At 41.9% G+C, this 17,941-nt stretch overlaps 2 protein-coding genes across 6 annotated transcripts in view; one reads left to right on the top strand and one right to left on the bottom strand.

Moving 5' to 3' along the window:
• The window catches only part of TRIP13 (thyroid hormone receptor interactor 13), a 34,827-nt gene extending 24,354 nt beyond the window's left edge, over positions 1-10,473 (bottom strand). The window contains exons 1-3 of the mRNA XM_074985994.1: positions 10,464-10,473; positions 6,872-6,974; positions 570-735 (exon numbers count right to left, since the gene is read on the bottom strand). Coding sequence (XP_074842095.1) covers positions 570-735; positions 6,872-6,972 — 267 coding nt within the window. The 5' untranslated portion in view covers positions 6,973-6,974; positions 10,464-10,473. The remainder of the gene's footprint in view (positions 1-569; positions 736-6,871; positions 6,975-10,463) is intronic.
• A 98-nt stretch (positions 10,474-10,571) lies between these two features.
• Positions 10,572-17,941, top strand: part of BRD9 (bromodomain containing 9) — a 51,740-nt gene continuing 44,370 nt past the window's right edge. For all 5 annotated transcript variants that reach the window (XM_074987939.1, XM_074987938.1, XM_074987937.1 and 2 more), the window contains exons 1-2: positions 10,572-10,685; positions 15,289-15,503. In XM_074987939.1, coding sequence (XP_074844040.1) covers positions 10,610-10,685; positions 15,289-15,503 — 291 coding nt within the window. In that variant the 5' untranslated portion in view covers positions 10,572-10,609. The remainder of the gene's footprint in view (positions 10,686-15,288; positions 15,504-17,941) is intronic.

Below are 17,941 nucleotides of genomic sequence, written 5' to 3'. Positions count from 1 at the left end.
GCTACTTGAAGTTTGTGGTTTTCTGATAGTATAGCTCAATGCCTGTTTTCTCCAGTTGAGATGCATTTTCTTTGTTACAACAGTATACACACTTGTTTGCCTCAGTGGAGTGAAAAAGAGAAATAGCTCAGTAGTTAGAACACTAGCCTTGTGAAACAGAGGTTGTGAGTTGGATCCTTGTTGGTGATCTGAAATGTATTCATGATAACATTCAAGTACCTAATGGGAGGTTAGAAAAATATCTGTTCTGCTTGTGAGTGCAGGGGACTGGACTCTAGGTCTTTTCCAGTTCTAAGATTCTGTTTTGGGAAATATGTATCTGTCTTTTGTTGTGCACAGTGATTACTGCTGAACTTGTCCCGACTCAGGTTATTTCACATGTAAAACTATGAACATTTTGAAAGAAATAAAACATACAATATGAGAAATATAGGTGACTGAGAATACAGGAGGCTAAAACTAAGAGTAAATTTAATTAAACATACTACAATTTAATCTGATTTAATAGTAAGTTGATGACATTTTTCTATAAAGTGTATCCTTTTTCATCTTTCCAAAATATTGGGTACCTGTCTTTCTTTCAGTTTTAGCTCTGTGTCCACGACTGACACGGATTGCACATTGTTGTTCAGAAAACCATCATCAAACTCAGTCCATGTGTAATCACCAAAAACGATGTTATGTCTGTTTAGTAGTTTTAAGACATTCAGCCTGATATCTTCTTTCTTTGCAGTACTAAAAAGAGAAACATTATTTAAGCACCAGTACTATGCTTGGCAGCATGCAAGATTAAAAGCTTATTTTTAAAAGACCTTTTCCCTGAAATGCTTGGAAGCAAGAAGGAAAATATTCACTTTTTCTTGGAAGAAGAAGAAGAAGTGTTCTAATAACCTGATACTTATGAAAAAAATGTTGAAAGAATACTAGCAGAAGCTACACTGACATAGCACACAGTTACTCCAGAAGGAATTTTGCACCAAAAATTTTTAAAATTTTTGCACAATATTTTAAAATCCTTCATATTTTGTCAAAATAACACTATATAGTCACTCTAGTTTCAATTACAACAGTAATTTATTTCAAAATAAATGGTCCTGCTTGATTTTTAAGAAAACCCTGTGTAGGACCAGAGCCAGGTAGTATGCTTATCTAAGATTATTTTCCCAGGATAACAAGAAATCATACATCAGAGAACGTAGGACTGTGACTTGCACATGAAGAAAATTGAGGACAATGCCTGTTGTGTTGAACTACAAATTGATCTTGTACTGAACCTCACCAGCCTGCAAAATTAGTCTGACTATAATCGGCCCGAGACACCACTCACAGTCACTGACGAAAGAGCAACTTGAACAATCTACCAAACAGTTCTGGACACCAAGGATGTGGGAGGATTCAAGATCATTTGCACTGGGAATAAGAAGCTTCCACAGCAGAACTGCCTCTTGGTATAGGAAATCCAATCTGACCCCTTCCTATCTTCACTGCTGCTGTATTACCCATAAGCAGCAATAAGTTCTTTCCCTTGACATGGGGAAGGAAAGGATAATCTAAATAAATGGTTCAACTCTCTCATGTTAATGTGAAGGGCCACTTCTTGAACAGACCAGAGACATTGTGTGAGCAGGGTTCTGAGATGTGTTCCCCAATCTAGAGCAGAAGTGTCTGCAACCAGAGTTAATACTGTTCATATGCGGGGGAAGGGGGACAAAAAGGTAGTCAGGCTGGATGGGTCCACCCACCACTCAATAGAAACTAAGACCACTCCAAACACTAGAACCAACTTCTCTATAGAGAGATAAGCTGGGGACTACACTGAACTCAGACAGGTCTGCAGCTGCCTGAGATGAAACCTGGTGCGTCAAAGTAAAAAAACAGTGCACAAGATCATGTATCCCAGAAGCCTAAGGCAGATCCTTATTCTCGGGGTAAGATGGGATTTCAGGTCCAACATGGACTAGAATCTGGTTTGCAAGAAGAAAGCTTTGATTACTGTAGAATCTAGAACTGCTTCTATAATTTTTATTCTTTGAGCTGGTGAATAGAACTTTTCATCTTTGACTAGTAGCCCCAGCATGTTGAATGTAGATTGTATCTTGACCACATTGAATGGTACATAGCTGTGAGATTAGCCCTCCAGACACAGAAGCACTCGTACTTCTAATTTCCTTGGAAAAGCAGCTACCACTGCCCTGGACTTCTTAAAAAGGGATAGGGCTACAAACAATGTGATTGGTTGTGCTGTGGCATCATCAAGGATACTGTTCTTGACGGCCTGCATCCTTCTTCGTGTAGACGTATCTACACAATCCTGCAGCAAGCGTGCAGAATTCTGCTCAAAATATTCCCTATCTGCACACTCACTGCAGAATTGTCTGGATATGCGGACTCTCTACTCAGACCCTATGCCACCAGCTCCTCTAGATATCTTCAAGACACCACCAATTTCCTGAGGAAGCTACAATGCATTGGTGGTTCCTGAAAACATGATCCTGGCCATGAAGGACACAGAGGCTCTCTACGCCAATATCCCACACGAAGATGGACTACAAGCTGTCAGGAACAGCATACCTAATGATGCCACGCCACAACCGGTGGAGCTTTGTGACTTTGCCCTCCCCACAACTATTTCAGATTTGGTGACAATTTATACTTTGAAATCAGTGGCACTGATGTGGACACCTGGCATGGCCCCAGAATATGCCAACATTTTTATGGCTGACCTCAAAAAATGCTTCCTCAGCTCTTGTCCCCTAGTGCCGCCCCTCTACTTGTGCTACACTGATGACATCTTCATCATCTAGACCCATGCGAAGAAGGCTCTGGAAGAATTCCAGCATGATTTCAACATTTTCCACCCCACCATCAACCTCAACCTGAGCCAGTCTACACAAGAGATCCACTTCTGGACAGTACCGTGAATGGTCACATAAACACCACCCTATATCAGAAACCTACTGACTGCTATGCTTACCTACTTGCCTCCAGCTGCCAACCAGGGCACATCACACAATCCATTGTCTACAGCCAAGCACTAAGGTACAATCACATTTACTCCAATCTCTCAAACAGACAAATACTTAACAAGAGTTTTACCAAGCATTCTTAAAACTACAATACCCACCTGAGGAAATGAGGAAATAGATTGACAGAGCCAGATGTGTTCCTAGAAGCCACCTGCTACAAGACAAGCTCAACAAGGAAAATAACAGAACACACTGACCATCACCTCCAGTCCCCAGCTAAAACCTCTCCAGAGCACCATCAGTGATCTACAACCCATCCTGGACAATGATCCCTCACTCCCACAGGCCTTAGGAGGCAGGTCAATCCTCACCTATAGACAGCCTGCCAACCTGAAGCAAATTCTCCCCAGCAACTATACACCACACCACAGTAACTCCAAGTCAGGAACCAATCCCTGCAACAAACCTTGGTGCCTACTCTGCCCACACATCTACACCAGCACTGTCACAGGACCCAAGCACATCAGCCACATCATCAGGGGCTCATTCACTTGCACATCTACTAATGTAATATAGATCATCATGTACCAGCAATGCCCCTCTGCCATATACATTGGCTAAACTGGACAGTAAAAGAATAAATGGACACAGATCAGGTATTAGGAATGGAAACGTAAAAAAACCTGTAAGAGAACACTTCAATTTCCCTGAACACTCAGCAGCAGATTTAGAAGCAGCCATCCTGCAACAAAAAAACTTCAAAAACGGATTGTAAAGAGAAATTACAGAGCTACAATTCATTTGCACATTTGACACCATTGATTTAGGATTGAACAAAGACTGGGAATGGCTGGCCAACTACATAAGCAGTTTTCTCTCTCCTGGTGTTCACACCTCCACATCAGCTGCTGGTAGTGCGCCACATCCTCCCTGACTAAATTAATCTCATTAGCTCTGACCTTCCTCTTGGTTGGTACTCCCTTATTTTCATAAGCCTGTATATTTATACCTGCCTCTGAAATTTCCACTCCATGCATCTGATGAAGTGGGTCATTGCCAATGAAAGCTTAAGCACCAATAAATCTGTTAATCTATAAGGTGCCACAGGATTTCTCATTGTTTTTGCAGATACAGACTAACACAGCTACCACTCAGATATCTAGTGTGGGTGTATCATTTGCTAGGAAAGGAAGAAAAGTGGACAGAAGGCTGTATATTTTGCTTGAAGATTAGGTCATCCCTTCCAGAAAAAACAAACATAAGAGAATCTCTATTTTATTAAGAGAAAAGTGTTGGGGAAAAGTAAACCTATTTTTAAAAATAGGTTAGCAATTTTAGTTAGAAAGCTTTAAGTAAACATTACTTTTTACAACATATGAACAGCCACACTGGATCAGATCATAGGTCCATCAAGCCTATCATCCTGTCTTCTGACAGCGGCCAATACCAGGTGCCCCAGAAGGAGTGAACAGAACAGGTGATCATCAAGTGATTGACTCCCTGTTGCCCATTTCCAGCCTCTTGCAAGCAAATAGAGGCTAGGGACACCATCCATGCCCATCCTGGCTAATAGCCATTGATGGACTTACCCCCATGAATTTATCTAGTTCTTTTTTAAACTCCACTATAGTCTTGGTCTTCACAACATTCTCCAGCAAGGAGTTCCACAGGTTAACTGTGCTTTGTGAGAAAAACTATTTCCTGTTGTTTGTTTTAAACCTGGCTGCCTATTAATTTTGTTTGGTGACCCCTAGTTCTTGTGCTGTGAGAAAGAGTAAATAACAATTCCTTATTAATTTTTTCCATGTGTCATGATTTTATACCTCTATTATATTCCCCCCTTAATCGTCTTTTTCCAAGCTAAAAAGTCCCAGTCTTATTAATCTTTCCTCATATGGCAGATGCTCCATACCCTTAATCTTTTTTGTTGCTCTTTTCTGAACCTTTTCCAATTCCAATATTTATCTTTTTTGAGATAAAGTGACCACATCTTCACAAAATATTCCAGATGTGGAGGTGTCATGGATTTATATAAAGGTAATAGGACATTGTGTGTTATTATCTATTCCTTTCTTAATGATTCCCCACATTTTGTTAGCTTTTTGACTGCCACCGCACACTGAGTGGATGTCTTCAGAGAACTATGAACAATAACTCCAAGATCTCTTTCTTGAGTGGTAACAGCTAAGTCAGACCCCATCATTTTATATGTATAGTTGGGATTATATTTTTAAGAGTTAACTTTTTTAAAAGCACAATATAATTTTTCTTTCTGTACTTTTATATTCATCCCTTTACACGTCAGAGTACATAGCATTGTGTTTGTATCAGTTTTCCTCTACTTGATGAAAAGTTCTGTGTTAGAACTAAGAGCAATAGAGTAAGCTCTTTATATCTAGCTGCCCCAGGACTGGAAGGTAGTGGCCATTCAAATATTCTGGATGATAGAGATGTATACCTAGCCATGCTTAACACTAACGAAAAATAAGATTAGATATTAAGAAACACAAAAATGTATGCAGAGTACTTTATTTACTACCAGTAGTATTATACACTACTAAATTTTACTGTATTTGTATTTATTTGTATTTACTTTTGCTATTCTCTATTTGTGAGCAACGTAACTGAAATTTACTTATGGTTAAAATGTTGGTTATTTGAGAGTTCCAGATCACAGTATACCAGATATGAAAGAATATACAGTAATATACATTTTGCTTTGTAATTTTTTGGTGTGTCCCTCTACTGGACTCTAAAATCACTTTTAAAATAATGAAGAAGCAATTTAAAACATGAGACACTCATTTTTAAAAATCCACATGTTTAGAGACCACTATCACAGCACTTTGTAAATTTCAATAGGTAGCTTTTATTATTGTTTGGTAGCACCCAGAGACATGCTAGCCAGTTCACAAAAGTCACAAAAAAAAAAAAAAAAAAAATCACACAGTCCTTGCTCCCTGTGTGAGCACATGCTTAACTTTAATACATGAATTCCTCAACACACAATAGAAAAACTTTGGGGAAAAAAAACAGTGCGAAGATACTAAGATAATGTATTGCATGTATACACAAATGATTATTTTCCATGTGCTTTATAAATATCCTAAGGTGATATCTCCTTTGTACAAAGTACATTTTCATTGACTTTTAAAAACAATTTCAGAACAAGTCAAGTAATATGGTCCCCAGCACCCCATGGGCAAGGGCACTCCAGCGCAGCCAGAGCAGCCGTCTGCTGCAGCAGCTTCCCCACCTCCCCACAGGGCCACTGCAGACGAAGCTTCCTCTGGCCCGGCTGAAGCACCCACTCCCGTGGCACTCCTGAGCTGGACCGCTGTGGATGGGAGCTGCTCAGGCCATGCTGTAGCACTCCCCTACTCACAGCAGCCCCAGGGGGCTGGAGCAGCCATCTGCCTGAGGCAAATGGGGGCTGCTCCAGCCCCTACCAGTTAACAGTAAACCTCATCCATTCAGGGTGAGGCTTACTGGTTAGTCGTTAACATCCCTATTTATCACCCTGATAGTTATGATTTATTATTAGACAACATATTATTGTACAAAAAAAGTTACATCTTTAATAGTTGATATCAGCTGATTGCAATAGTGTAAATATTGAGAGAGTAATATCAAGATAAAAATATATATTAGATAAAACCCAATGTCAGAGTTAAGTTTGTGGTGGTGAAATGCACATTTCTTAAAGGAATAAGTTTAGCATCCAGCTGGTGCAACATTTTATATTTCTTTAAGGAACTACGTGTGCTAGTGGTTCGATAGATAAGTACATATTTTTAAGTCACCTTTACATGAAATGAAGTTTGTAATTTGGAAAACCTAGTAAGTTCTTGTGATATGGGTTAGACTTCATCTACTGTTGAAATGATCAAAGATATACAACAAACCTGTTTGTTTTCTGATGAACTTCTACATGAATCTGCACTGAATCACACACGTTTGGAAGTGCTTGTTTTAAGTCATCAGCTGCCTCATCCATTTTATTCATTCCTAAAAAGAAAATAGTGTTTACTATGGGGGGAGGCTCCGATGGCGTTTAATTTGACAAATTGTGAAAACTTCAGAATGACAAAGCATTTGGCCAATGTTCTAATAATAATTAAGCTAATACTTATGGAATGCCAGTGTGAATATGGATCAGTAGCTAGAATGTTTTCTGGTGATGGACTGTTTTTAAAAAATTGAAAAAAGTGATGGAAAGTTTTTTTTTGTTTTTTTTTTAAACATAATTGGTCGAGCAGTTATACCCAAATCCTGGCAAATATAAACTTTCATACTGCAGACTACAAATCTACATAGATTACATTAACTTTCAGAAATTTACATGGTTTGCTTTAAAAGCTCTTTATTCAGTTGCACTAATTTAGATGACATATATGGGTTAAAAGGTGTTAATAATCCTGTCACTGTCCAACATTAAACAGGATTTAGGAAACAGACACCTCTGCTTAAGACTATAGCCAACACACCATTAACATTTCTTTAGCCTCTTATAAAAAAAGAAAAACACCATTTAAGCATTTGAAAAGTAAAGCATTAGGTGAGGCTTTCATATTAAACAATATTTTTTGTTCTTTCCCCTTACTTGGAGAGGGCTCTTCTCCTATTATATGAGAGTCTTGTAAGCTTGTATCAAAAGTGGTAACAACTATGCTTCTAGGGAGGAGAAAAGAAGTCACTTGAGATTGGCTGGAGCTTTTGTTAAAGTCTGATCCTGTTTTATCACAGCTAGTGTTTTTGATTCAGTTGGAACCAGCAGAAGTTGAGGTCATCTAGTTTCTTTCTTTGGACCAGTCTGACCAGGACATCTATAAGGATTAGGATGAAGATCCAGGGTCCCAAGAGATGTTGAGGATGAAGCCATGATGGTGAAGCTCACTTCAGCAGTCAGTTCCTTCCCACACCCCCGGAAGTCTCTTTTTTTTAAAAAAGGACTCAAAAAGAGACTGGTGGGTGAAACAGTCCAAACCCCCATTATTCTTCCATTGGTTAGGCCTAGCTCCCAACATGCTAATTTTGGCTCACTGGTTTCTGGTTCTACACTTGTCTTGTTTACCAGGCATGATCTTGACAAAATCCTTGAGTTATATCAGCATGTTTCATGCCAGGAATAACACAGTCTGTCGCCCTTTCATATATTTTCCCATCACTTTTTGTTACCGGTTTTTAAACTGAAAATTCTTACACACGTAAACCTTTAAATATCAACATTTGCTCGGCTTCATGACTGAAAATAATACAGATACATATATACTGCAGAATCTACTAAGAAACTTCAGCTGAACACAAAAGTTTTCCCCTGACGCTGTACGATTGAAAAGCAGCATTCTATATTAGAATTTATGGAGTCTCATTTATACAGTATATTTCAACGATTTTCATAGCTTATAGTAAGTTATCAAATTCAAACAGGTGAATTTTAAAAGGAAAAACGTACAGAAATGGCTTTTTTTAGGTTATCAGTTTGTATCTACACTGACAAACTGTGCCTCTCTGACAGACGCGTCAAGCACCCACAGCTTCCTCAGAGGCTGAAGCCGCTCTCCCTTTTGAAAGGAGAAATAATTTGCTCCACCAAGCACATCTGGCTGAACCATACTATTGCCGTACTCCTACTCGGAGCAACGCAACACGCCCCTGCTCAAACCAACTGCTTCATTAGACAAGAGGTCATCTCAGAACTGTACTCAGAGTGCATCTATAGAGCATTTTAAAACTCAGTGAAGTAAACATCAGAGCCCAAGACTACAAGCTTGTGCTCAGCCTAAAACCATAAGTACAGATACTCCGGCTCTGACAGAAACTTGGGCTCTTCGGTAGACATACTCCCGGAGGTTTTGAAGTGCAGTATAGATTCACCCAGAGAGAATACATCAATGCAGCAGCTTCTGCTCCTGAGAGAGAAGCTTGGAACTTACCCAGAGCTGTTCTTCAGGTCTCTATAAACCCAAAGGCTGTCTCTATAACCAACAGATGAGGGCTACAGGTGGGGGAGCACATGCACCCCCTTATGTCAGGGGTGGGAGGAACAGGGGCTGACCAGCAGCTGGCTGGGCAAGAGTCCCTTGGCATCTAGAGGGACCAGGTGGGAGACCTGGCACCTGTAGCAGTTGTTCTCCCCTAACTTCTACCTACCGACAGAGGCACGGAAAGCAGAGCAATGCAGCCCCAGCTTGCTCTGCTGTCCAGGTGCACCACATTGGGGAAGGGATTGTCTTGGCCCTGCCCCAGGCTGCAGGGACAGTCATTTGGCGGTTGGCTTCCAATTGTGTCCCCACTCACCAGTCACTCCTGTCAACAGAAACTAGTCCCGTAAAAGCCATCGTCTCAACCACCTTGTGTCTTTAATACTCTGGGGCCAACACAACTATAAAAATCCCAGCATACATTTCAAATAAAATCAGTCAGAAGATGTGACTTGAAACAGATATCAGGAAGCTCGACTGCACAACACACAGCCACACAAGCTCTTGTCTTCACTACACTTTGCATCTTAACACAGTGCTCATTAAATTGAAAAAGCCCCCATATCTTTGGCCTTGTATCTGCATTAAAGAAAAAAGTGATTAACAAATGATAAATATTTTAATCTTTGTCTTATGTAACAGGACAATTTGCATAGTTATCCATGTTAAACTTGTCCTACACTTGCATAATTAATATGTGGGAGGGGCAGCGTGGTTTTTACTGAAACAATTACACCACTGAAAGCTCCAGGGTTGGACACACAACAGCATAACGTTGCTTCATAGCAGGGGTAGGCAACGTGCAAACCATCAGGGGTCTACGTGGAGTCTCCGAGACAGTTTGTTTACTGATGCCCTCGTACAGGGTTGCCAGATGCCGCTGGTTTCCACCCACATACTTTATTTCCTGCCAGAGTTACGAAAGGGACGCAGGTGAAGCCATGGCGCGGGAGGTGAGGTGCGTGCTGACTGCACCCACCGACTGTCGAAGCCGGACGCTCCCACTGCCTCCAGTCACAGCGCTGCTACACTTCCATTGGCGCAGCCTGAACATTTAGCTACAAAAACGCCGTGCGCCAAAGCGCCCTACCCCGGGAGAACGTCGCTGCTTTACCCTCCTTAGCCATCGTCCTCCGCCGCCTAGCGGCCTTCGCTCCCCTCAGGGAGCAGCTGCGGGGGCCCAACGCACCTTCGTGCCAACGCAACCCGGCGCGCTAGGTCGCAGTCACGACCTTACCCGGCAGAGAAGCGGGTACCACGCGCAAGCAGGCAGCCCTGCCTCACTCGGGCCGGCCACGGGCCTGCGCGGCTGCAGCCTCAGACACAGGCCACTGCAGAGAGCCGAGGGGCGGCGCGGGCCGGGCCGGGCCGGCCACCGACCCGCTCTGTCAGGGAGGCGAAGGGTGCTTGGCTCCAGGAAGCCCCTTGCAGCCCCAGCGCCCGTCGCCAGGCAACGGGAACGTACCACTCCGCGCGCGCCGCCACCGCCGGGTTTGGAAGGGACCGAACTCACGCAGTGGACACAGCAGCTACCGCCGCCACCGTTTTTGGAAAAACGCGGGGAAGGAAATCCCGCCCCGGAGGTCGCCCTTCACCCGGAAGTGTATCTCTGGGCTGGTCGCTTCCGTTTCCGGTTGTGCCGGCAGCGGCGGGGCCGCCATGGGCAAGAAGCACAAAAAACACAAGACGGAGAAGGCGGAGTGGCGGTCGGCTGCCGCGCCCCCCACCTACAGCGGTGAGCGCCCGTGGCGCGGCCGGACCTCTCACTGCCTCTGCAGGCAGTGCCGGTTTTATGGCGGCATGGGGCTGAGGCCCGGGCTGGTGCTGCGGGGAGGGGGAGACGGAGACAGAGACTCCCCCAGTTCCCTGGCTTGCCGCCCTCCGTGCACAGGGAGCCTGGCCTCGCTCGCTGGGGAGGGTTGTCGGGGCAAATAGGTCCGAAGGCGGCCAAGTGCACAGCAGCAACTGGCATGCGAGACGGGAAACCCTGCTGCTAGCCCTGAGCCTGGCTCATGCCGCGGAGACGAGCGAGGAGTGACAGCCTCACCTGCTTGGCTAACACCTTCTGTGTGTCCTAAGTGTGCTAGTGAAACCCACATGCCTGTGTCTCGTGTAGAGGCTCCTAGACAACTTTGCAGAGAAAGAATGAGTGTTCTGTACAGCCCCAGCTGAGAGCCAGCTGGCCGTTAGCTCAGCCTGTGGAAGTGCCTGCACGAAGCTCTAGAGGTCCCAGGTTCGAGCCTTCCTGTAGGTAGTTACGCTGGGGCAAGCCCAGCAAGCTACTGTGGACTCTGCATAGCTCTGTACACAGCAGCACATTCACATACTTTTTCATGTATCACTGTGATCCTTTCTCATTCACCTTCTCTCTCTAATGGTAAGAGAGAGAGCCATGTTAGTCTAGATTCTATCAAAATTTAGGTTATGGTTATGGTCTGAAGAAGTGGGTCTGTCCCACAAAAGCTCACCACCTAATAAATTATTTTCTTCTCTCTCTAACATCCTGAGGTCAACACAAAACCTGCAAAGTATGGCCTTTGTGTATTTAGCTGCTTATCTCAGTTTCTTTTTGTTTTTGTCAAAGAAGAAAAAATAGTTTCCCTTTCCATCAAGTATTTGAACCCTAATATTTAAAAGAGAGATGTAGTGAATGATCACATTGCCCAATCTCTCCTTCCTTTCTTTGGGCTGCATTATTCAAAGTAGGTCAAGTTAAATTAGAGCAGATTAAATCACCACTATTAATCGTAATTTAAGTCAACAAGCATGAAACATTGATTTAAATAATTTGTCTTCAGCATGTGTTTGCATTTGTACTTGCTGTATTTTTCAAGAGAAATGTTGATTCTCATGGATTGGTAACCTTTAAAATATGTTGATTTTTTTTTTTTTTAGTAAAGGGAGCTCTGTGCTAAAATTGATTCTTCATTCTGCTAGCCAGGACAACATGCTACATCTATGCATTTTTAAGCAATTTCATAGATTGTCTTGTACAGCTAATTAGAGTCTTAATTATTTTTATTAGAAGATGGTGACTGTTGCATGTTGTATTTACTTAAATTAATATTTTACTTGTAATTTGTGACCAGCACTGTTGGGATGTATATTAGAATTGATTTTCTTATTTTTTAAAAATTAAGTGGTCCTAAATGTGTGCATAATATATTAAATAATTAAAACTCGTTTTTCATTTAACACTTATTTATAAAACAAGGAAGTAGTTAATAGTGGGCTGGTTGTGTCTGGTCACTGTTTTTTCAAGATTTTAAAAGTAAGGGCTGAGCTACACTAAAATTAGGTCAGTTTAACAACATCCATTAAGAGTGTAAAAAAACTATATGTAAGCAAAAAGTCCTAGTATAGACAGTGTTAGGTGATGGAATAATTCTTCTGTTAACATACCCACCTCCTTGGGGAGGTGTTTGAGAGGGAACCCTCTCATCTACATAGGTAGTGACTATTCTTATATGCTGCAGCATTTTAAGTATAGACAAGCCCTAATCGACCCCATCTCATACTTAGCTTTTTTCATAGATTGGAAGAGGAAAACAAGCTTTTCTGCATTTTCAGTTCCTGATTGGTTTCTTGGTTTGAGTGAACTAGTCATTTAACTGAGCTGGTGGAATTAACTGAAAGGGAAGAACACTCATCCCTCACTGTACGAGCACAATTGGTTCCCAAATTTCTGCTTGTATGTGAAAACTCCTAAGAGTGACATTAAATTTCCATTCAAATACATGTAAAAGTCTCCACTTCATTCCAAGTGCTTGTAACTTCACATAGACCAGTTGAGTTTAGGTACTTTTTTGATGTATTTGAATAGTTTGGCACAAGAAATACTAGGTAGTGTATCAAAACAAAAAGCAGTCAAGTAGCACTTTAAAGACTGGCAAAATGGTCTGTCCCACAAAAGCTCACCTAATATACCATTTTGCCAGTCTTTAAAGTGCTACTTGACTGCTTTTTGTTTTGATAGTGTATAGACTAGCACTGCTTCCTCTCTGTTACTATGTAGTGTATGTATGCAGAGCAGGGATTCCCAAACATGGGTCCCATTAGATTTGTTAAAGGTCACCAGCTGGGCAATTCCCAGCTGCATGTGGCTGTTAAAGAAGCCATTTGCAGTTTCTTAACACTGCTGCCTCAGGCAGATATCTATCAATAGAGATAGCTGCCATCTCCAGCAGCCCTCTCCATCACTAGAAATAGCAATTACCTTATGCCTAGGTGCTGAAAGCTTAACACTTGAGTTAATTGGATTTAACAACTGTTACCTGCTGGGAGCAGGAGGGCTGGGGGAGCCACCCAGCCTAGTAGTCCTGGTGAAGCGGCTGCCGGGGGGCAGGGGTGTCTAAGTCTGGGGCCATTTAGGGATGCAGGGGGCATCTAAGACTGGAGGGGATGTTTGGGGCTGCTGAGGGTGGTTTGGGGCTGCTGGGGGCTGAAAGCCTAGGGGCAGTGTGGGGCTGTCAGGGGAGTCTAAGGCTGAGGGCAGTTTGGGGCTGTGAGGGGCTCTAAGGCTGGGGGGTGGTTTGGGACCTTGTGGGGGTGTGTTAAAACCTGGTGGAGGGTGAGGTCTGTGGGGTAGGTGGGTGGCGGGTGGACTAATACAGTAAACCCTTGAGTTACCCAGGGGTTGTACCTATAATCCTTGCATAACTCAAATTTTCCTGCAAGGGGAGGGGAGCCAGGAACCACCAGGGATAGTCAGTTTCCTGGCTCTCAGAGTGGCAGGAGCTGGGAACAAGGGGAAGGCTGGTTCCAGTCTCCCCATGGCTTGTGGGACCCAATCAGCTCATGGCTGGTCAGTTTCACGTTCCCACCAGTGCTGGGGAGGGAACCAGGCTAAGAGCCTTCTCCCTCACTTCCCCCAGCCGCAGGGCTGTCAGACAGCTGCATGTCTGAGGGAAGGGTGGGAGAAGGCTCCAGCTGCAGGGCTGCGGGTCTCCCCGCCTGCCCCCCAGACAAGGTCCCCAAGGCTGGCTCCACTCCAGCTGCGGGTCTCCCTGTCCCCCAGCCAGGGACCCTGCGGCTGTCTCATATAAGTGGGGGAAGTTCACTTGTTTAGTGAACAAAGGTATGTGTGTCCCTTGTTTTAGCAAGTACTCATAAGTAAAGTACCTGTTAAATGAAGGATGAGTGTACTCTCTTGGCACCTGTAAAAAGGGTATTTGCTGTCAAAAACTGAGCATTTCAGTTGGATTATCTTCTAAAAAATTTGGTATCAAACACCTACTGCCTAATATTAATTGTATTTAATTTTAATAGAGGATAGTAAGTTTAGACTCTAATGTAGGTTAACATAGTTTCAAATTTAATTTTAAATAGTTTATTTTAAAACACCAAAACATTTACATGTCTAAGTTTTTATTTTTTAAATATCCTCAATTTCAATGGGTTCAAAGTAAAACCTCCATAAATGTTCAAATTACATCTAATTCAAGGGAAAATGGACCATTGAACATGCATAAAAACTTTGGAGTGCACAAGCTAAGGATCAATAAGCTATTCTGACACCAGTCCTTTTTATCTCATGTTTTTAAATGAGCCATTTTCATTTCAGCTGTAAATAGGATGGTGAATTTAATCTGATAAAGATTCAAATTACTGCAGTTTACTGTTTTGGGGATGTACTTTAAATATGGTTACAATTCTTTTGATCTCACATGAACACAGTATCAAAACAAAAAAGCAGTCAAGTAGCACTTTAAAGATTAACAAAATAATTTATTAGGTGAGCTTTCGATATTTGTTAGAAAGTTATAATCCATGGGACAGGCACTAGTACTTCAAAAGAGAATAATGTAATGTTTGCTGTTTTGTGGGGCAAGAGAAAATTCTTTAAGCAAATAGTTGACAGGTTGATTTTAAAAACACAGTCTGTGTAAATAGTTGCCACAACATTTGTTTTTGATTGATTTAATTTCTGGCGAGACAGTGAAATGTGGGGCTTTGTACTTTAGCAACTGATTCCCCAATACTGCAAACATTATTACCAGCGCTTTATATTACTCAGGTGAGTAAAGCTAGGCATGTGTGAGTTAGATAATTTTTCTGATGTTTTCTAGAACATAGCAAATTATTTTCTTGTATTATGAGGATTTATAAAAATCATAAAGTTAAATTTAAGCAGACCACCAGTTGTCTGTTTACTACAGCTGCTTTCTGCCTCATCTGTCAATTTGATTTTCTTTTAAAACTCCTTCATATACATTTCACAGTAATTATGCTAATTTGTAAATGGAATTTTCACTGAAAGAATACTGTATGAGAACTGCTGTTGTTTACAAGATAACTTTTCTGTGTTCTTATGGATTTTTTACTGTGTTTTAATTTAGATTATGTGGATAAGCCCCTGGAAAAGCCCTTGAAGCTGGTGCTTAAAGTTGGAGGAAGTGAGGTCACTGAATTGTCAGGATCAGGGCATGATTCAAGTTATTATGATGACAGGTCAGATCATGAGCGAGAGCGTCACAAAGAAAAGAAGAAAAAAAAGAAAAAGAAGTCTGAGAAAGAAAAGCATCTTGATGATGAAGAGAGAAGAAAGAGAAAGGTAAACAATGGCTCAAGAATACATGAATACAAATTCTTTACGTATTTGCTTGTCCCATCAGGAAAACGTGTCTGTTTTATGAAAAAGCATATTTCAGTTTAACATACATTTGACTGAACTAAAGCATCACTTTTCTTTCTTTCCACCACTTCTAATAAAATGAGGGTCCTTTTTCTTCTCACGTTAAAAAAATTTTTTTTTCTCGTTCAAGCTTTCTGTTGTCTTAAAAAATGAAATTGAGGTCTATATTTTATCAAATTAGTGCATTTAGAAGCTGGAGTAGGAGTAAGTTTTATAATCTCTAAATCTTTAATTATGCAAATGCTTATGCACACATTTTAAATTTGCTCATGTGAGCAGTCCCATTGAAGTATTCTGCAACTGGTGTAACTATTTTTCCTGGTATTCATTTATTATAGTCATTTATGCCTTTGCCTTTTACATGTTGAATGAATTCATATGTTGTAGTGGGACCTCTTTGGTATGGAATAAGGCTTAGCGCAGTGTTATGCAGGACACTAGCTTTGCCGCATGTTCTGATACTATATTGTCTTCCAGTTAACACTGCATGGCAATTTAGATCTACAAAGGCCTCTATAGCTACGTCTACACATGAATGCTACATCGAAATAGCTTATTTCGATGTAGCGACATCGAAATATCGTCTACACATCCTCCAGGGCTGGTGCCATTGACATTCAATGTCGACGTTGGGCAGCAGTACATTGAAGTATGCGCTGCAGGGGAGCGTCTACACACCAAAGTGGCCCACATTGAAATAAGGGTGCCAGGAACAGCTGCAGACAGGGTCACAGGGCGGACTCAACAGCAAGCCGCTCCGTTAAAGGGCCCCTCCCGCACACACTTGCACTAAACAGCACAAGATCCACAGAGCTGACAACTGGTTGCAGACTCTGTGCATGCAGCATGGATCCCCAACTGCAGCAGCAGCAGCCAGAAGCCCTGGGCTAAGGGCTGCTGCACACAGTGACCATAGAGCCCCGCAGGGGCTGGAGAGAGCGTCTCTCAACCCCTCAGCTGATGGCTGCCATGGCGGACCCCGCTATTTCAATGTTGCGGGACGTGGATCGGCTACACGTGCCCTACTTCGACGTTCAATGTCGAAGTAGCGCGCTATTCTCATCTCCTCATGAGGATAGCGACTTGGACGTCTCGCTGCCTTGTGTCGATTTCAACTTCGAAATAGCACTTGCCACGTGTAGACATTGCAGGCGCTATTTTGAAGTTGGCGCGGCTACTTCGAAGTAGCCAGCACGTGTAGACGCGGCTTATGTGGGCTTGGCAGAATTCAGCAACTTTGACAGATAACACGAATGTCTGTTTTTCATGTTTTTTAGCAATTTAAATTGTCACACTTGGAGGAAGTTATGGAAAGGGTCAGATTAACTATTTAATAATAGTAGCCATTGAGTTTCAAAGTGTCAAAACTTTATAAATCATTCAAAGATACTTTGTCAACGTGTCAAAATATACAATGTGAATATCCTTTTTAAGAGTTTGATTTAAGCCCTAAAACAGCACTTTTTATGTCTTTGTAGACTTCAGTTATTTGTATTGGGTTGGTTTGTTTTTTTTTTTTGTTCTGTGTGTATGATGAAATTTATAAATATTTACCAATTTGTAACATTTAATCCTTCCAAGCTTATTTGTGTGGCTTGGGTGCTAATGACTACTGCTCTCCTTGTTATTATCCAAATTATGTGAGGTGATAAATTAATACTACTTAGATTTAATTACTGGGAGTCTCTTAATGTTCTCTGAGACAAGAAGCGGTGTGCTCTTATAGTTTGTGAAACATCTGTGTACTTCTCACAAACATAAAAGGTATTCGTATGATTATTTGCCCAATATTGTAATAAATGATTTTATTATAAATCTTTTACTATATTATCCACTAGTCAATCACCATGACAGCTTGTCTGCTTTCAAAAATGTACTTTTTTTGCTTGTACCATACTATTATCAGTATAAAATGTCCCAGTTTTCAAGAATGATGTGTTGCATCTGATTGGCTTTATTACACTGAGAAGGGGAGAGTCCCAGCCTCTAAACTGAACCCAGCTTGTGATTCTTGTCCTGGAAGTTTCTGTGGTGTTGGGCTTCAGAACTAACATTCTCACATATAGAAAATCTGTTTCAAATCAATTTAAAGATTTCTGTGGCCTCTTTGAGACATGCACAGATACTCTTTATAACTAAGTTACTTAGCTTTACTGAATGGATGGAAGCTTATTTTTTTCTTTTAAAAAGTCTTTTGACATTTTGTACAATGCCCTAAAACTGCAGTGTCCAGTATGCTCCCCAATCACCATATGTGGCAAACGGGAGAGCGGAGTGTGGTGAACTGCAGATCAGCGGCTCAGGAGAGGCACACACGTGGAGTGCCCCTCAGGCTGCTCTGCGCGTGCACCCAAGTG

This window comes from Carettochelys insculpta, chromosome 2, assembly GCF_033958435.1.
Source record: "Carettochelys insculpta isolate YL-2023 chromosome 2, ASM3395843v1, whole genome shotgun sequence".
Lineage (NCBI taxonomy): Eukaryota > Metazoa > Chordata > Testudines > Carettochelyidae > Carettochelys > Carettochelys insculpta.
Note: the sequence above shows the minus strand (reverse complement) of the source record. Positions and strands in the feature narration are given on the sequence as shown.